The 19013-nt window shown below is 40.0% G+C and overlaps 2 protein-coding genes across 6 annotated transcripts in view; one reads left to right on the forward strand and one right to left on the reverse strand.

Moving 5' to 3' along the window:
• RB195_002657 (uncharacterized protein) overlaps positions 1-19013 on the forward strand; it is a gene marked incomplete at both ends in the record, with an annotated part of 55215 nt that overhangs the window by 30851 nt on the left and 5351 nt on the right. For 2 of the 4 annotated variants that reach the window (XM_064200014.1, XM_064200017.1), the window contains 9 exons: positions 2723-2837; positions 9432-9542; positions 9607-9746; positions 9812-9897; positions 10019-10233; positions 10404-10505; positions 10779-10910; positions 10984-11098; positions 11169-11221. In XM_064200014.1, the coding sequence (XP_064055895.1) occupies positions 2723-2837; positions 9432-9542; positions 9607-9746; positions 9812-9897; positions 10019-10233; positions 10404-10505; positions 10779-10910; positions 10984-11098; positions 11169-11221 (1069 nt within the window). Of the gene's footprint in view, positions 1-2722; positions 2838-9431; positions 9543-9606; positions 9747-9811; positions 9898-10018; positions 10234-10403; positions 10506-10778; positions 10911-10983; positions 11099-11168; positions 11222-16420; positions 16518-16861; positions 16972-19013 lie in introns of those variants that run through there. The other 2 variants (XM_064200016.1, XM_064200015.1) reach the window with 2 other exon arrangements.
• RB195_002658 (uncharacterized protein) lies at positions 12275-16239 on the reverse strand (the record flags this gene model as incomplete). Of its 2 annotated transcripts, none has more annotated exons than XM_064200019.1 (7): positions 12275-12291; positions 12356-12488; positions 12545-12600; positions 13312-13411; positions 13478-13684; positions 13918-13992; positions 16180-16239. In XM_064200019.1, the coding sequence occupies 7 exons, from the start codon at positions 16237-16239 to the stop codon at positions 12275-12277; spliced, it is 648 nt and encodes a 215-aa protein (XP_064055898.1). The 2 variants fall into 2 exon arrangements, with proteins under 2 accessions (XP_064055898.1, XP_064055899.1); XM_064200018.1 differs by having other exon boundaries at positions 12275-12300.

The raw sequence follows: 19013 nt of genomic DNA on the forward strand, positions 1-19013 counted from the left end.
CTCGCTTCCATTCACTTCGTCTATGGCCAACGTAGGATCGAATATTGAATGCAATTAGTTTCTCTTTGTATTCCCAAATATCAGAGCATATCTCCTTCATTTATCCCTCTCTTGTAGCAAGATTTTGCTGTTAACCAGAAATTCGAGGATGAAGAAAAATTCCACGAAGAATTAGTTACGTTTTGCATTTATGAACCAGGATTCGTAGAAGTTCGTTACCATTTATTGCCAGTTTTGGAACTTTGAATATAAGGGCCAGTACTTGTTTATCAGTTGTTTTTCTCATGCAGAAAAGTAGCACTATTCTCGGAGGAAGATCCAGTGAAATGGAACTCTGCTAAGTGGACAGGATACGTTAGTTAGTTTGGTTTGGGTTTCGATCGCTCGGATCAGCACCAGTTCCGTCAGTTGTACTCCATATTTTAGGTGGAGTATTGGAACCTGGCAGCGTTTTTCAGATAATCAATATTTCGAAAAATTCACAGTCATTCTGATTCTGATTCTGCTTTCTCGAAGAAACTACACGCAGATATTTCTTCATGCGTTGTTATTTTCCTTGACCTTTCGTCGTTTTCCTCTCTCAAAAAGTACATGCTCGCGTAAATAGTTGATATTTCCTCAGCCTAGATCCACGTCCAATGCTCATGTCAACGCCAAATGTTGTTATTTATTGCGATTTAGGAGCAAGTGTTTTGTTTTCTACTCCTCTATGACATGCATATTTGTTTTGCGTCAAAGTGACACTTTTGACACTGAGTGTAATAAGCGACAGAGGTTATTGAACGACAACTTGGGTTGCCTACTCTTCCCAGTTCTCTTCTCACATTTAGTCGCAGTTGGATTTTGCTTGTACTGACCTTGTGTCACCCTAAAAATTAATTTTTTTTTTGAAATTTTTCTTTAATTTTAGTGTATTTATTTGCAAAGTCACGTAAGGTGGAAGGATTCATATCCGATAATTATTTTTTGTGTTTGGATTTTACTTCGCCTTAAGATATTCTTCCTAGAGAATTTTTGGAATGATTTGTTAAAGCAGCGCACTCGTCCTTTTTTTAAGCGACTTTTGAAGACATCCATAGTCGGCTACGGATGTATTCAACCGCATGGCGCGACACGTCTGCTGCAATGCACACCCTTTTTATTCGTCACACTTTCTCCCGTAGCTTCTCTGCCACAATTGAAAGTGCATCGTACCAAACTAGTTGAAGACATGTAGCGCCGACCATGCAGACAAAGCCATCCATGATGAATCAGAGGATTCATTCAGAATTGATTTGCGTGTGATCTCGGGGTTAAGCTGTCTCGTGTATCTACAGCTAAACGGTTGGTCGCTGAGCAAACTCAAAAGACAGCAGTTTTTAAGGATGATTCAACCACACAGTTTATAATCAGTTGTGAATAATCCGATTCGAGGTTGCCTGCCTTTTTGTTTATTTGTCGCCGTAAAATTTTTCGCTTTTTACGATGAAGTGAAATCGGTGCTTCACATCACGTCCGAAATTGTTTGTGGGATCGAGGAGGTTTCTCTTGACACCCTTTATAACAACTTTGACAGGTTTTCCTAAAAGAGATCAGAACAGGTGTGAAATTAAAGCAAAGTCATCAAAATCTCGCACTTTGTCGCTAAAACCTCCCCATTTTGTGGTCAGTCGTTTTTAGTTCCCTTTTTTTTGTCAACGAGGGTCAATGCTCTGTTGATGAAACCGGAACTAACCTAGATGTTTATCCATTTTCCGCAGTTTTTTTTGTCCAACTTGAAATTTCCTCTCGGAACCACAATAAAATCGCTGGCGGATTCAGTGGTTTTTGCAACCGTTTCCTCATTGCTTTGCATTCTTCATCTCAACTTTCCGCTCGGTCTTTCTTTTTGCGTCAGCTAACGAGAGTGGAATCGTGAAAAATGCGGGCCGAGAGATTCGCTCGATTCTTGCAAATCCTTTTTATGATCACAACATTACACATTTAGCTCGTTTCCTCATCTCGAAGCGTCTGGGCGCCGGTGTTTATAATGATGAATGCCGTTATCCTTGACTACAGTGTCCGTGAATGATCTCATAGTTTTTCCATTTGCTTTCGAAGCGATCTCAAGTAATTGCGGGCTTTTTTTTTCTGAATTTCGTTGCAAACTTCTCAGGAATTTCGCTGTTCCCAGTGCGTAGGTACGTACGTATGTGCGCCTACATTACCTCTTGAATATTCATGCCTTTGCCGAATATTCGTCACACGAGAACGTTCCGCGTCGGTTGGCGGCTGTTCGAATGACGTCAGCACCAGCTCTGACTTTTCTTCAGATACATTCACGACATGCAATGATTTCGAGCGGCTGTTGGAAATGCTTTGTTCGTTGCTATCGGCTTCTGTTCCACTATCCCATATGCTACTGTCTTTTTACAGTGTCAAAGTGCAGTACGTAACTCTCGATATTCACCTCTTCATCGCCTCCTATTTTTCACTCCCTTCCCTATTTGCCTGAATTTTTTCGACTTTGCACAAGAGAGGCCGAGAAGGTCAGCGTTCTCTCTAAACAGTAAAACAAGTTCTTCGATAGAATCGATCAGAAAACGTAAACGACCGATCGTGGAATGTGACACTAAACGCATCATTGCCTCATTGCCTTTCCACCGTAAAGGACTGCTCGTTTTATTTCATCTCTGCTCAAGGAAAACTGCTGCCTCATTCTCCGTCATTGTGCTGACGAACACAACGATTCTGTTTATTTCAGTTGGTTCGCCGGCCTAAAGGCGAAAATCTCACAACTGGCAGGAATTTCGGAGTGGATGAGCCAACTTGGGATTGGAGACAACCAACAACAACAACAACAGCAACAACAAGCAATGGTGAGTCTCTGATCCACTCCGGCAAGCCTCTTTTCTTTTCAATAATTATAATACATCATCATTTCTTCTTTATTTTTCATTGAGGAAACTCTATGAATTTACCTCTTTTTGCTAGTTTGTTCACAAGACTACTGATATTTGGTCAGCTTCATTTTTTTCTGCATTATGCGATCAAAGCGTCAACACTAAGGATTTCTTTGATTATAACCTAGTTCAAGGTTTTCCTTTTTATGTTTCGTGCTTTAAACGGGTTTCTTAGCGAATAAATGACTTCTTTTGATGTTCGCTGGAACCTGGGGGACGTACGTGGAAGAGTTCACTCGGGGTAGTGCCGGAGCCAGAGTAATTGCTTTAAATTTGCGAGTTCAGATCTGGGCGCTGCCCTCTTAACCTCCTCTCCCAGGCGGCTGAAATGGCTGCACTAGGGTCGGGGCTCCTGAAAACTTAAAAATTCCCGAACTTATCTATTTTAATTTCACATTTCCACTGCTCTTTCTCCTTGTTCCCGTTCGTTCGGCTGTAATACGGCCGTCTGTGTTTCGTGTTTTGTGTCTTTTGTGTACTTCGTTGTGATGCTTGCACGTAACGTTGAAAGGCGACTGCAGTGTTGGAGCGCCTCCAAATTCAAACGTACACTATCGAGGTTGAATACTTGCTTTGTTTTTCTACTGTATCCTGAACACTTCTGCTTCAACCCAACAAAATTTTTCATATTTGCTCATCCCAAGTATTATCAGCATTTATAATATTTATTAATATTAAAATAGTTGATATTTTTCAATTGCACCAAAGAATTCTTTTTCCGTTGTTAGAACAAATTTTAGAGGGGAAAGGGGGGGGGATCGAAAATCCACCAGATAGGCGAAGGAAGGTTGTGGAAACTGAGTATTTTTGTATTTGTAGGTATTTGTAGTGTATATTTATTTGTATTATATTTAGGGTATTTTTCGAGGATTTAAAAAGAAGTTCCATCCATATTATTATTATTATTATTATTATTATTATTATTATTATTATTATTATTATTATTATTATTATTATTATTATTATTATTATTATTATTATTATTATTTGTTATTACTATTATTATTATTTGTATTACAAACATGTAATTCTTAATTACTAATTATTACATGCGATTTGTATAGTTTTTTTTGCATTGTATGCGATCAAAAAGATCAGTTCTTGGAGACAACCCTTGAAAAACATTTCGGTGCTGATTTCTCTGTATTATTACATAGGTAGGTGTATTGGTGTAAAGAGTTACTTCTTTTGAAGAACTTATGCTTCCGGATCATTCCGTCCAACAAATACAGGAGTGATCAATTCTGTGGGCTGATTGATCACTCCTGTATTTGTTCGGATTTTGTTTACACTTCATTACGCTCATTCTAAAGCTATGTTTTCAATTGCGTCTTACCACTGGAGAGGACTCAACATCAAATATTTCACAAAACGATTTTTATAGGCACCGAAACGACCAAATAAAACATCGAAGCGAAATCAAAAGAACAGTTATTTGACAAAGTTCAATTTTCAACGAATCTCGGCATAGTAAGATGTGGTATAGATTTTTGTTAAGCTGTACACGAGATTGCTGAATAATTAACGCAAATAACAACGAAATAATAAATAATGACGTTTCGACAAGATCGCCTTTTCAGAGTCTGAAATGGTCGATTCATTTCACAATCTAAACGATCAAATCTCTCCAACTAAACAAACAAACCCTTAGCCTAGTTTTTCAACCACTGACGTAGCGACTGCTCACCTTGGATCGAAGACGTCTAGCTCGGACCGCTGACTGACCGATCACGAGAGCAAATGATTCGAATGTCGCATTTGGATTAGAAGAGCTATCTGAGATGTGGTGCGAGTCCCAGCGTTGTCGAGGAACATGTGCCCTTGCGGTTCATTTTAGGGTTCTTGGTTTGAATGCAATATGTCTCCAGCGATTTTCAAGCCTCGAAAATCTGAGCCCTGATTTCAAAATTGGCTCCGTTTTTGAGTTCTGTGGGCGCCCAAAGGTGTCCATTCCCGTAACCTTTTTTCCTTTCCCATGCTCTCTAATGCGAATATATAGCGGTTGTGCCGTTTCACCAACATACTCGTCGCTACAAGAAATCAGGTAGATTACAACGGATCTCAAGCAGCCTACCTCTGGACAAGATACTTCTCTGCTTTCCTTACAAAATTTTGAATTTTTCGAAAAAATTTCTGATGAAATGATGACTGCCACTAGCCGGTGTGTGAGGAGAGTAGTCCCAGACAGCTCCGTTTCGGTCGTTGAAATACCTCCGAACAATTTGAGACGTCAACTTGTTTGGAAACGCTTCTACGACGCCATCTCTACAACACCGAACTATTATTTGTTCGCAGGTAGACCAGAAGTTTGCTTGAGATCCACTGCAATCTACCTGATTTCTTGCACGAGCTGTGGCGACGTGTTGGTAAATACATATACTCGCATCAAGGATCATGTAAATTGAAAGGATAGGCTACGATAGATAGGGAATGGACACCTATAAGCACCCACAGAACACAACAACACGACGGAGCTGACCGAGCCAATCAAGATTCACATCTTAGCGCACGAATTCAAAACGTTGGCTCGAAAAACGCTGGAGGAATTTTGGATCCAAGCCAAAAACTCTAAAATGAACCACAAGAGCGAATGCCTCTCGACTAAGCTGGAACTCGCACTATATCTCGGATCGGTACTCCGACCCGAATGAGATATTCGAATCATTCGCTTCTGTGACTGATCACCTGATAGGCGTCTTCGATCCAAGGTGAGCAGTCCGTACGTCAGTGGTCGAAAAAGGCTTAGAGTTGGTCTTCTTAGTTGGAGGGATTTGGTCGTTTGGATTGTGAATTGAATTGACCATTTCAGGATCTGAAGAAGGCGATTTTCCCTAAACGTAACCGATAAAATTATTTAACAATCTCGTAGACAGCTTATCAGAAATTAGTAGTTATTCATTTTTCACGACATTAAGGATATTCATCCATCTACTATTCGTAAAAATCCCGCAAATCTTCAAATATTTTATGGATGCTACACACTGGTGTCCCACATGTGGTTCTCATCCCAACTAACTGGTTTTCTTTTTTGAGATGTCACAGAGATTGGTGACTACTTTACTACGCTGGACGAGTTCCAGACAGAGACCTCTAGAAGGTCATAATTAAGAAAAAGTTCTTATTAGCTTATTTAACTTCTTCAACTATTAAATTCAGGCTGCTAAATAGTTTTAATAAACTTGGGATCTGTGAAAGAAGCTATCGTCGATCTCCGCTTTTCATGTCTATGATTAGCGAAACATTATTTGAATTTAAGATGACTTTCCTTCATTATCCATGATCCTCTTCCATTTTTCAGATAGGTTTTCGTATTGTCCTCTTCCAAAATTCACTTGACGTAAAACACTCCCTCCGTGCAGTTGAGAACGTTTGTGTATTTGTATTTGAAACGACCCAATATGATCGAGCAAACTTTGTGGATGGGGTTTTTACTAGGAATAAGTGGAACAATCTAGATTACGATGATGTCTAAATGTATGTACTACCGCGCAAAGTATTTTTCCCAGAATTTTCCTTGCAACCATCATTATTATGCAAATTTAGTTTACCATAGTAATTTTTTTGGTTATGATTTCCAAGCGAGATAGATTTGCGAAGTTCCTTCTTCCTCTGTTCCGCTTTTCGTTAATCATTCGCACTGTTTTTCATCGGGTGCGCATTTTCTCTCGAAAAATGAATCACTTTCGGTGGGCATCTTTTTATTTCGTCGAATCATTGTTTTTTTTAAAGCTCGGTTCATCGTTGGAAAACCGCTGACGAAGCATTATTATAGTCACGCTACCGTGTTTTTTCTCCTTTTACGACTAATTGTCCTAGTTGTTCTCTGCTGGCTACGGACGTCTTTGAATTGATGCAAAACACGGATCAACTGGGAATGCAATTAATCTGACTATCTGGAAGTAGCGGTGCAGTTTGACGGTGCACGTCACCGACATTGAAGGTCCGTCGAAGATGAGCGCTTCCTTCTGTGCTCTTTGGATCTAGAAAGATCCACCTGGAGGAAGGAAAATTGAGATAAAAATGGGCAGGACTCCGTTTATAAGACAAGTTATGACCAAAATGACGACATGCATATAAGTTTCTACTACCTAACTGCTTAATTTTTATCACCATATTTTTCCAATTCCGACTATCTATTCTATTCTGCCGTTGACTCAAATTCGTACTGTTAGGTTGGCCCATAATTTTTGGCGATTCCTCATGTTTAGATCTCTACACAAAATAAACAACAAATCGATCAATAACGCATCCTGTGTTGTTGTTCACAACTTCTTTCCAACGTTCAACAAACTGTTTAGTGCTATGCATGTCTTTGAGGTCGAATTTGCCGTTTTTAACTCGCTTAAGTCTAGTTTAAGAATGAACGAGAAATGTATCCAGTGCCGGTCCCGTGTTTCCCAATTCTTTTCTGCCTGTCCTGTCGTTGCATCTCGAGTTTGTTCTATGACTACTATTATTACAGTGCGTGCGTGTTTTCTTTGATTTCACTCCTCATCACAGTGAAGTTATTTAGGGACATCGTGATAGGCATATTACCAAAATGTTTTATCGTTTTTTTTTCTTGGAGTTATTTGCGTGCTAGAGGTAGTTTTTGTAGCAAACCCCATTGAACCGTTTCTCTAGAGGGAAGCAAGGACCTTTGGTTTTTGAAAGCAGATATAGAACACAGGAGGAGCCATTCAATTAAGATCTCTACATAAGGGCATTCTGAGTTATTTTGTTGGGCTTTTGTTCCATTGAAATCTGAACTAAGCATCAAAGTTTTCTGTATCGGGCCATAGTCATAGCATTTTCGAAATTTAGGCAATTTTTGAGAATTGCCTTTTCTTTAAACTCTTGTTTTTTGGGTGTCATCATTCTATTGTTCTCTAGTGAATAATTGCTGTCGGAATTTTTGGGATCAAGAATGAAGGATAAAGGCACATCTTAACCTTCAGTCGTAGTAACAACATACTTCCATACTGCGGGTGCGTAGCGATGGTAAGAGGTGCTGCTGCGCCCACACCGTCGACGGCTCCAATCCGCCCTAATTCAGCCGAGCTTTTCATCCCTTCGGAATCGATGAACGTTTTCGGGAGGATGAAAATAGCTGGCTACAGGAATCATAGCCTGGTCACCCGATTCTGAATTGGAAAGGAATGTGTTGGGAAATACGTTCTATCTTTTATTACTTAACAAATACAGTCTTACTCGATTGTTATTCACAAAACTTGCTGTGAGCTAAGGTTATTATTACCACTCCTCTTTTCATTCAAATCTGTTGTTGACCTGAGGAAATTTTGCTCAAAACAACTTTAAAGTAAACCACGAAACTGACGCTGAGATCTCTCCTCAAGAATATGGCCTTAGAGGTGTAGATTATGTGTCTGAGCACTATCATGCTTAATTCCCCTCAGTTGTGCTGAGAAACGGCGTGAGAAATGCCTCAACGAAGAGACAGCGTCAGCAGTACGTTGATTGTCCTCCTGCTTACAGACGCCTGCGCTTGCAAACATGATGCGTTGTCAGGTGTCTCGTAGGGAAATAGACAGGGCCGTTTCTCACGCAGTTTTTCGGGGCAATAAGCTGGAATTCGTCGCGACTGCGCTCGTAATCGTTGGCTACACCTCGAACCCTATCTAATCCTGGAGAGATCCCAACATCCTCAATTTTGTTTTATGCTACTTTGATTGCTACTCCTTGATCCTGCACCCTTTGCACCATAGAACACTTGCAGATCTTTCTGCGTTATGCTGTTCACGGCTTTCACCGAATTTTGCAAGAAAGCCTAAGTCTACCTAAGGCTCTTTTAAATGTCAGTTTTATTCAGATAATCTACTTTCTTCTAAAAAATACTTTGATCCTCATTATCTTACGGAGATGATCGCAGGTGTTTCTTTGACTTCAATAGTCCGTCGAAACGCCTCTGTACAGTATTTGGTTACTTGTAATCTTTGAACAGGAACGAGTATTAGATGAGCAGATATTATCCATCATTTTCATCTTCGATTGACTAATTTTTACTTCCTTTCCTTTACCACTGTACAGTTCAACTGCTCTTAAGTGCTAACACTCATCACGTTCGATGAGGTTTCCCGAGCCTTCTGTGGACGGGACTGGCCAGAAATCTTACTGGACTGTATGGAACTGCGCTTCTTTTCCGCCATGTTCTCTTTTGCCGACCAACTCGAACCCATCTGAGGGGTTTTTTTCGTATTTGTATTTCATAGTGTGTGGTGCGATTGAAAATCCCGTCGCCTTCTTTTTGCACGTTGAAATAACGCGCTTCGTTTACTTCTTTATATACTAGAAAAACTAGAGTGACTCTTCATTTCTTTAGCAGAAGCTTGTGGGGATCACATCGCCGAGGAAGTTGTCGATTTTTGATTTTTCCTCTGCTAATTCTGATTCGAACTTGTTTTCCATTTTTTTCATTCATTTTTTCCAGAAATAATTGAAAATAGTAGTGATTCATGTGAAACTAAAAGTAGTTATGAGATTCCTTGAAGTTTTTGGAAAATCGCCTTTCAGTTGTCCTCAGCGACAGTTCCGGCTCCTCGCCAACATGTGGATGAGGACTCGATCTCCTATCATTCCATATCACTTGATGATTGCGCAGCCATGCCTGAGTGGGACGATGAGGTCTTCGCATGCGTCTTCCCCGGAAATTGGAAATTCTATAACTACATACGTCTATTTATTTTAGCACTGGGACTTTGGCGCATCATTCTTAGCCGATTTGGATTCTTCCCACGTTTGGAATGACACCTTGGAAAGACAACACTTCGGACCTTTAAAGGATCTAGTCACGACAGGAGGCACGAGGGCCGATGGTCATAATTTTGTGTGAGTTCTACTAGAAAAAAAATTCCGAGGTACTTGGGAAAACGTTCTGATGCGTTCTATTTTAGGTCGATCACTTTGATGCATCCTACATGGTGCGATAAATGCGGTGACTTCATTTGGGGTCTTCTGAAACGTGCATCCAAGTGCGAAAGTAAGTTCACTTTGCAAAATTTTTCACCCTCCCTTTTTTCTCATTTTTATTCCTCTCTTTTTCATTTCCGCCTTCACAAATTTTCTCACTGAAAAAAAGACGACTCAATTGGTTTTTGCAGAGTGTAACTACACTTGCCATAGTCGATGCAGAGAGCTCGTGACGTTGGAGTGTCGATCAGCCGGCTCTTCGCTCTCATCCGGAGAGTTCCCCTCGATTTATCCTAAGCTCTTAAATGGCACATTAGGTACCATACCTAAGGATTTGCATTTACCACCAATACCCTTACATTCACCGTTTGGTGACTCTGATAAGGAGAACGACACCAGCGCTGAGGTGAGGCTTTTCACTCAACGTTTGCTTTTTTCCTACTAGAAGTATGAGCGTAACTCAGAACTTGTAATTTGAAATATATTTTCCGAGTCATTTGAAAAATATTGGCGTAACATTTTCTGCATTTTTTGATCGTCTGATATTGAGATACAGCCTGCTTAAAATTTTTGTAGAACCCTCTCTTTTCGCCCTCAAAAGCGCCCCGTCCAGGGCCACTGTCTGCACTGGGCCATCCAATAAATGATAATGTGCAACCTGAAGTTGTAAACGGACAGGTGAACAGAACCACTTTTATTCCGAATTATTTTCATCTGCTTTATTCCTTAGGAACATTTTTTGTTAACGATTGGTGCATTTTTTTTTGTACTTTTCAGAAAAAGGAAAAAAAAAACCAAACTTCGAAGGATTTGAGCACCGTACTTAGTTTCGTACCAACTCAGTACTTGTAAATTTAATCTCTTTCGTCTCTCTTTATTTTCCATGGATTTTGCGCTGTTATTGCTGGCTTTTTTTTAGCCACCGCACCAATCATTGCTAATCTCTTCCAGACTTTGCAAATATCAGAAGTTTACGTAAAGGAAGACACACCTTTCGAATGGTCACCGGCCTACAGGGACGAACACCTCGCAGAACGTATAGAAGACTATAATAGAACTAGCGACGGTTTATGTATGAAGATGGTACGTCGATCTGAATCTAAGTTAGAGAATTTTCCTGTCCTCATCAATAAATAATAAATAGTACGTCATTCAGAGTGATGACGGCGAAACATTTTCTGGACATATCCAAATCCATATGAATTTAACTCGACCGATCAGTGTCGTTGCTGGCGAAAAACCGCCAACGGTGTACGATGTTGTGAATACTGGTAAGTTATGCATCATTCGTAGTTCCCCTTGGGGGTTTGAATCATTGTTTTTTCGTGACCGAACGGTTAGGATGCAGCGCCTATCAAAGTGAGTGCTTTCGAAGGTACGGTGTCGACACGTAGTGCTTTGAACTCATCAGGGCAATCCCCTACTTCCGATACGAGAACTTTCAGTCTTAGACTTTTAGTCTCTCGCTGGCTTTTTACAATGTTTTTTTTCAAATCGAAAACAGCAACTTGCACTGGAGCTGGTCGTTTTTCATAAATTCTTGCAACAACGATGCTAATTCTGGGTTTGAATCACATTTGTCACATCCGCTGTCAATAGCTGCGTTCCTATGAGCTGATTGGACACGCGGAGCAGCGTTGTCCGCGGACGTGCCGCGTGTGCCTGGTTGAACGTGCATGTTGACGACTGTACTTTGTCAATTTTTGCAATCGAAATGCTTCCCTTTCCTAATTACGTTGGATGTAACTCCAAAATTAATTAAAGGCATCACTCTACGAATTTGAGGTGGTACGGATTTCAGGTGGAGTATTCGTATACGGCATAGTAGATTATGGGGAGGAGAGTGATTCCGTCCATTTCTTCCTAATTGCCGTAAAAAACGGCCCGGAAGATACAGCTTCGGGCATTCTGGCGCAATTTTTTTCTACAAGGAGTTCGACTGGAGCGCGCCAATCTTGTGCGGCGCCGCATCTTTCGGGCCGTTTTTTACGGGAAGTAGGAAGAAATGGACGGAATCACCGTCTTCTCCATAATCTACTATCCCTTATAAGAATAATCCACCTAAAATCTGCGCCACCTCGGATTCGTGGGGTGATGCCTTTAAGCTTACTTTGCTTAACACTACTACTTGTAGTTATTTGACCAAGAACTTCGGTTCGGACATCGGTTGCTGACAAAAGGAAATGTCGAAGTAATATTTCTGGCAGATCTATGGTGTAGTATTCTGCAATATTTCCAACTCTTCTCCAGTTTGTGTTTCTTCTAACGAATGGGGATCCAGCGTATTCAACGGTTGGAAATTAGAAAACTACTCCATGTTGTTTTGTGATACACGTGAACAGCTTTCCATCATATACATTTCATTGAAATTGTTAATTTCGTGCAAAAAATGGATGTTTACTCGTCTAACATATAGCTATATTCTGTGTCGTTCCCGTTCTGCTTCTTTATTGCAACGAACGATCTGGAAACACTAAATATCTTTTTGGTTGAAAAATATCGTATTCAAACCATGAAGATCGAGTTACCTCGGAAACCAGCTAATTTTTTTCCTATACTTGCTCTTCGTAGCCGACTTGCTCGATTCTCCAGAGGAGTTTCGTTCATGTTTGGAGCGGGTTCGATCCGGTTCAGTCGATTCTCACTGTGGTAGCGGGTCATCTGAACACGCAAATAACAACTCAATCAGCTAACTTCGGCGGACTACTCGCACTAACCGTCTCTCCTCTGCGTCTCGCACCTTTCTGCTCCGTTGAATCCGCGTAGCGAGGAACTGAAGCATAGTTATTGTGAACCACAAGAATAAATAAGATAATGATGCTATCGATTGAAGCATATTAGTGGAAATCGAGGAATGAATAGGTCCATAATAGCCCTTAGAAATAGCTATTGCAACTCTTTATGAGAATTCTACTGTGTTGCCTTATTTATGGCTACACTGTTAGAACTGGGCAAATTTTAAGGCGGAATTGGGTTTAGTCAAAGTTCTTCAGTGCTGGCGATCATTTCTCCGTCAGATTTATGATAAAAATGATCCTTTCAACGAGAAATTTCCACAAAGTCCAGAAAAAACCAACGAAGTGGGCTCTTGCCTTCTAAAGTAGGATCGGGAGAAGAATAAATCAAACATGTAGGAGTGTGTTGCAGGGGCAGGATTGTTGAAATGGACCTAATCATTGCGTATTCAATCTATTTTATTTCATGTTTTTCTATATCTTTTTAACTGAAGCTCATATTACTTAATAATATAGCTAGTCCTTAACTCAACATCGAAGGAGCGAAGTTTTCCGCTCTGTGAAATTCGCAGAAGAGCTCCATATGAGAAGCCCTGCCGTGCTAGTGCCGTGTTCTTCCAGAGAGCCAGAAAAGTTTTCAAGCATGCACGAGTGTGGAGAAAATAGCCTTGCTGCTTAGCTCTGTCCGAGTAAATTTTTCTAGGCACCGCTAATTTCCCCACTGCATTAATTCAACATGTAATACTTACTAAAGTCGGTAACTCGTCGAGATGGATGAGCTCTACGACAGCACGTAGGACTTTGTGGTAATGATCGCACTGTGTTGGGCATGGACCGTGTGGTGCCCGACTGAAAGCATTCCAGAGTATTTAAATCATCACCTAACATAAAAATTCTTTGTTTCTTGTGGATCACCTTCAACGTTATGTTCCGCGGTCGAAACGAGCGCGGTGGCTCTGCAACAGTGGACACCGATGTGAGATCCATGGATGTGGAAGCTTCTTGCGTTTGTGCATTCCGTTCTTCCAATCCTAGGCGCTCTATCAGGATGTCGGTGACGTGAGCAGAAATTGCGCGTGCTAATTGCTCCAAGCAAACATCGATCTGCGTGTCATCCTTATCCTAAACAGCGCAATTGCAATAAACAACTCTTCCCCGTTATTTCTTTTTTCCCTCTCTCTTAGAAAAAAAAAAGAAAATGAAAGCATCATATGGGTCAATGATAGCGGAACAATGTGACTTGCTTGCTGGAATTCATGTTTTGCATAAAGTATGACTGGCTGCACTGTGAGTTCTGTGACTTCTCGCCATGACGCGCGATGCTTTTTTGTTGTTTACGCGAAACAGAAACGAACCTCCATCCGCCCGTTCACTTGCGGCATTGTCCTCGCTGCTGGTGTAGCACTTTGATCACTGGCCCAAAGATTTGCCTACAATATTAAGTGAAGGAAAGGTGGGATTTACTTTTGAGCAAAGAAAAAAGAGAGAAGGCGGTGATGGCGAATATTCCAACGCTACGCTCCAGCTTAATCAGAGTTAATTATTCTTCGTTTCCTTGGCTAAGTTGGCGGCGGTGCCTAATCAAATAATCTTAAAAGTTTGCATCCTATGAAGATATTTCCAGTCTTCGTCTAACCAACTTTAGAACCAAACTAATTCGTGAAATCCTCACAATTGTGGGTTTCCGATCACTTACTTCAAAATGAAAAAAAAAACTCATCATTGTGAATTTAAATTTTGTCTGAACGATTGCAATACGCATTCGACTAGAATATCAGAGGTAAGAAGATTTTTTGTCAAACAGCGAATCGCGCTTGCACCTTGAGAGAAAAGCGTCACGATCATTCGGGTGAAAACTAGCAGCGATATCTAACATCCAACCATCACAATATCTAACATGCAGAATTCTTGAGTACTTAAAAAGTTCCAAAAAAAGTCAGATTTTTAACGTTTTAGAAACGACAAACTGGTACATCTACACTCTCGTTAATAATGGCAGTGAGAGGCACAATATCCCGTGTAATAATCTCAAATGACTGAGAAAGACCCTGAACGACTTCAGTTACCAACAACTTATGAATATGGCTTCTAATCCTCGGTGGTCTTAGAAAAAAACGCCCAGTTAAAAATAGACATAAATAAAGTTAAATGAACGATAAGTAACGAAGTGATGCCAGAATGGGTTTGTCTAGATTGGGTTTCATGACATGTCGGTGAATTTGCAAGGAAATTCTTTGTGCAGAACAACGATGGTTCGTAAAGTAGCTGAAGAAGCCGGTAAATTAAGAAGATGCCGAGGATGAACCATAAATTATGTATTCTGTGTTCCGCCTCGGTGATAAAGCCAGCTGGAATTGCGAGCACGAGAACCAGCGCAGCTAATAATCGTGAAACATGATATTTTATTGCTGTGGCGATATTACTGGGATTTTTCCTCTTGGTTTTCTGTCCTTCTAAAAATACCGCTTCATTACTTGAGAATACGAGCGAATTTCAGTATTGCATGGGACGTAGAAGGCTATGAATTGATCTGGTGATGAATTAAGTGAAGAAGTAATTCTAATTAGGTGTAATTCTTCGTCGTAGATATTGATCTACAGCCTTCATTGCTGTTTATACTACCGTAAACACAATTATGATCGATAAATGCATATACGTAGAGGGTTATTTTGGTTTGGAAATGTATTTTGTTCTTGTTTTTCGAGAAAAAGAGTGCAAATGAAAAATGCACTGCATGCTTTATGAGAGTCCTCAAGAATTCATGGCAGTATTTTCTAAGAAGAGATGGAAATTCAAGAATCTCTAAGAGCACCATCGAAGAAAAAAAGATGAGGCATCTCAGAAATGGGAAGAAGTATGTTACGATTAAATCCAGAAGATGAAAATTACTGGTTAGCATGCAGTTAAATGCAGATGGATGTAAGATTCATAGCTGCGTTATCGGAAATTGAAAGATCTGACGCCATTTTCCAATGAAAAATGTCAATGTACCTAAATGTAGTCAACATATTTCAAAGTAAGGCGGTTGGGATTCGGAGTATTTCCCTAATCGCTAGCGTCGATCGAAGGATACACGAGTAATTTTCGGTTCCATACAAGAAAAATCGTCGTCGAATCAGATTAGGATAATTACTGCAAGGATGCATGAATCATTTATTTTAAATTTTTGTGAGGAAAATGGAGAGAATCAGCAACACAAAAAAAGAAGATTTTTCTCTAGTCAGTAGGAAAAAGAGCGACTAGAATGAGCTTTGAATGTCTGTTGTCTTCTTCTTACTCCATTCTTATTCCTATCACTACGGTAAGAAAATAACGAATGTTGAATGTAAACAATGCTTCATGCCGCATTTTTCCTGCTAAACACCATTAATTCAAACTAACCAAAAGGGACCAGGATACATATCAATTTGAAATGTAGAGGAGAGTTATGCATTTCTATCCTTTACCTCCTTGCAAAAAACCAAAACAGTTCTCTTTTCTGAAGGAATTGTCAAAAATTTAGATTCGCAACCCTTTCATAGACAGAAAAAGTCGAAATGCTTCAATAGACGGAGGGTGAGTCGAAAATTTCTGCAATTTCATCAGCAGAGGTAATATTCGGAAGCTAACGACCCCACCTCATGGATGAGTTCACTGAATACTCTATCCAAACTGCCGTTCCAGTCCTTCTTATCCATGGTTAGATGGTTCAAGTGCACAGAAATCTCAGGGATATATGGGGGCACTGACAGTAGCCGTTCTGCCGCGAAAAACCCGCCACCTATCGTGGATTCGTTAGTAAGAAATGAATGAATGAGTTGTTGTGGGTCTCAGTCATCGTATCATGATGTTAATTAATCCAATGCCAAAACATTGCAGGAAAATCAACGATGTCGTCACTACGGACCATCACATCATTTTTCTTGCCGAGGAACACGGTGAAGACGATCAACATCAACAGCACAATGACAACAAGGTAAAGGAGACTAGCAAAAGCCAGAGAGCGCGACGTCGTCGTTGTTGGCTATCGATTGAGAGCTCGAAGAGACATACACGCCTATTCTGTACATATTTCGTGTCCGGCATCCAATGTCCCAAGCACACAAAGGTGGTTATCCGAGAAGGAGTGTTGAGCTATTGAGCGCGTGCGGAAAGACACGGTGTGAAACGGTGCTGCGGGCGACAAACCCCGCACATCAAATCCATTAAAGGCTTCCCACGAAGCTTGCGAGGCTCCTTCCTTAGCCTCCGCCCCCTGACGAACGAAGCGTCGCCAACGACAGAGAACGTTCGAATGTGTTTATGTTTTTTCTCTTGCAGGCAGATGATTGTCACTTTGCTGCGCAAATTTCGAGTAGCGGATAATCCAAGGAAATTCGCTTTGTATGAATGCAGTTACGAGAGCGACGAAGAGACTCCGACATTACTTAGTAAGTCTTGTCATCTCCCTTCCTTTCAGAAGCGGATTTGCTTCAAATCTCTGCATGTATCCGTAGTGTACAGTGGCGCAGCTCGATGGAAAGCACGCCGTGTAATTGCAATGGTTCATTCGAACACATAAAGTAACATTTAAATTCAATTCCACTTTAAGTACATCTAAATATTCCGTAAAATGTATCAACGGATGAACGAAAATAAAAAATACAGTAAGGTTTTCAAGCTGCTCTACGTTGAACTAAATACTCACTGGTCGCTTTATTCTATGAATGTCGAATTCGCTCAATTTTATGGTGCTGTAGCACGATTTATTGATTTGTGTATTTTTCAGCACTCTCGGTTACTTATGAAGTAGAATAGTAAGAGGTGCAAAAATACTTCTTCTGCTGGGATCATCACTAACATCATGAACAAAAATGTGATAACGGAAATCTCTAACTCATAAGCATAAACAGAGTTCCGACTGCCTTGTATCACTGTGATGGATTTGTTGTTTATTAGTTTATTTTCACTGTCGTTTATTTTTATCTACTTGTTTATCATTTATTTTCTATTCATTCGTATTAATATTTTCATTTTTGCTCATCTCGTGGCAGTGCTGCCACAGTGATGGCCGCCTATGACAACAAATAGCATCATCTGTTTCTTGAGAAGGGCGTGTGACTATGAAGAGACACGATGACTTACTTGCTGACTTTTAAAAAAAACGCTTGGAACTGAACTTGAATGAATTTAAAATAAATGTAAAGACGAAATTGATTGGTGACGAAAGGCGAGACGAAATACTAGAGATTAAAGACAGTCAAAGGGAAAAATAATAAACAGTCCAAAGGAATTTCTGAAAGAAGCTAACAGCAATTTCTTTTAATCGGCTCTACTGCAGTGTGTAGTATCTGCAGCACGGTGATGAGGCTCACTCCAGCTTTGTAGAGACTATAATAGCGAAACTATTGAGAAAAGCTCTCCCCTCATATCCAGAATTACCTTCCGAAAGCCATCAGCGTTACCATGTCCCTCATAAATCGACTATAAAGTTTTTAAAAGACGGAGGACCACACATGAATGACTTATTCCTCCTGAGATTTATAACTCAGATAGGGGGTTGTCCTTGTAGTATAGGTTCAAGAGGAAGTATCTGCATTCCTTTCTATTTATTGTCGTCCCCTATTACAAACTGCATTTTCAAGCAGACTTCAACTTCTTTTTAAAAAAAGCTACTGTTGATTTCAAGCTCATTCTGTCTTTGAGCCTCGACCTCACAGTTTCACGTCACTTGTGAATTTACGAATAATGCAGAGTGAAGGATCAAGAGCACCGAGAAAGCTGGAAAATACAGAAATGGTAGTAGCTTTTTTTATTTTCTCATAAAGTTTGTTTCTAATATATTCTACACACATTTAATAATACCAAATTTTTCTATTATTGTTATTGTTTACGCATGCAATTTGTTATACAAACAGGGGATTTTTGTTATCTCTACGGAGGTACAACCTCAGTTAGCCTTTAGACAGGAGTCCAAAGTTGTGTTTTCCAATCTTTTTTGTTCACCCTGAAAATGGAGGATCAAAAAATACACTTTCCCCATTTGATGCCTTGGGAATTTAAAGTAAGTGTAGTGCTGTGGCTATGGTTCAAAGATATGCAGTCTATGATAAAGGAGTGGTAACCGATCGGGCGGTAGGCTAGAAATTGGTAACCCTTTAGACTACGATGACGCTATTTTTAAGTACATGTTTCAATATTGTTATTTATATCTACATTATATTTATTTTATTTTATTTTCATTTTTACATTTGATTTATATATATATATATATATATTTCAATACTGTTTCAATATTGGAACAAATTCCGCGTCAAACAACGAGTGGGTTAGCAGAGCAGCTCAGCACGTCACAATCAATTTTTTATAGCATTTTCTATGTTGTTGAAAGACAAATGTATGAAGAGCAAAGCGGGAGTTATTTGTTACCCAACCTGATATTTTGTCATTTTTTAGGCTCCTTGTATATTAAAGTCCACATTCTTTGGACGTG

Source organism: Necator americanus, chromosome IV (assembly GCF_031761385.1).
Source record: "Necator americanus strain Aroian chromosome IV, whole genome shotgun sequence".
Lineage (NCBI taxonomy): Eukaryota > Metazoa > Nematoda > Chromadorea > Rhabditida > Ancylostomatidae > Necator > Necator americanus.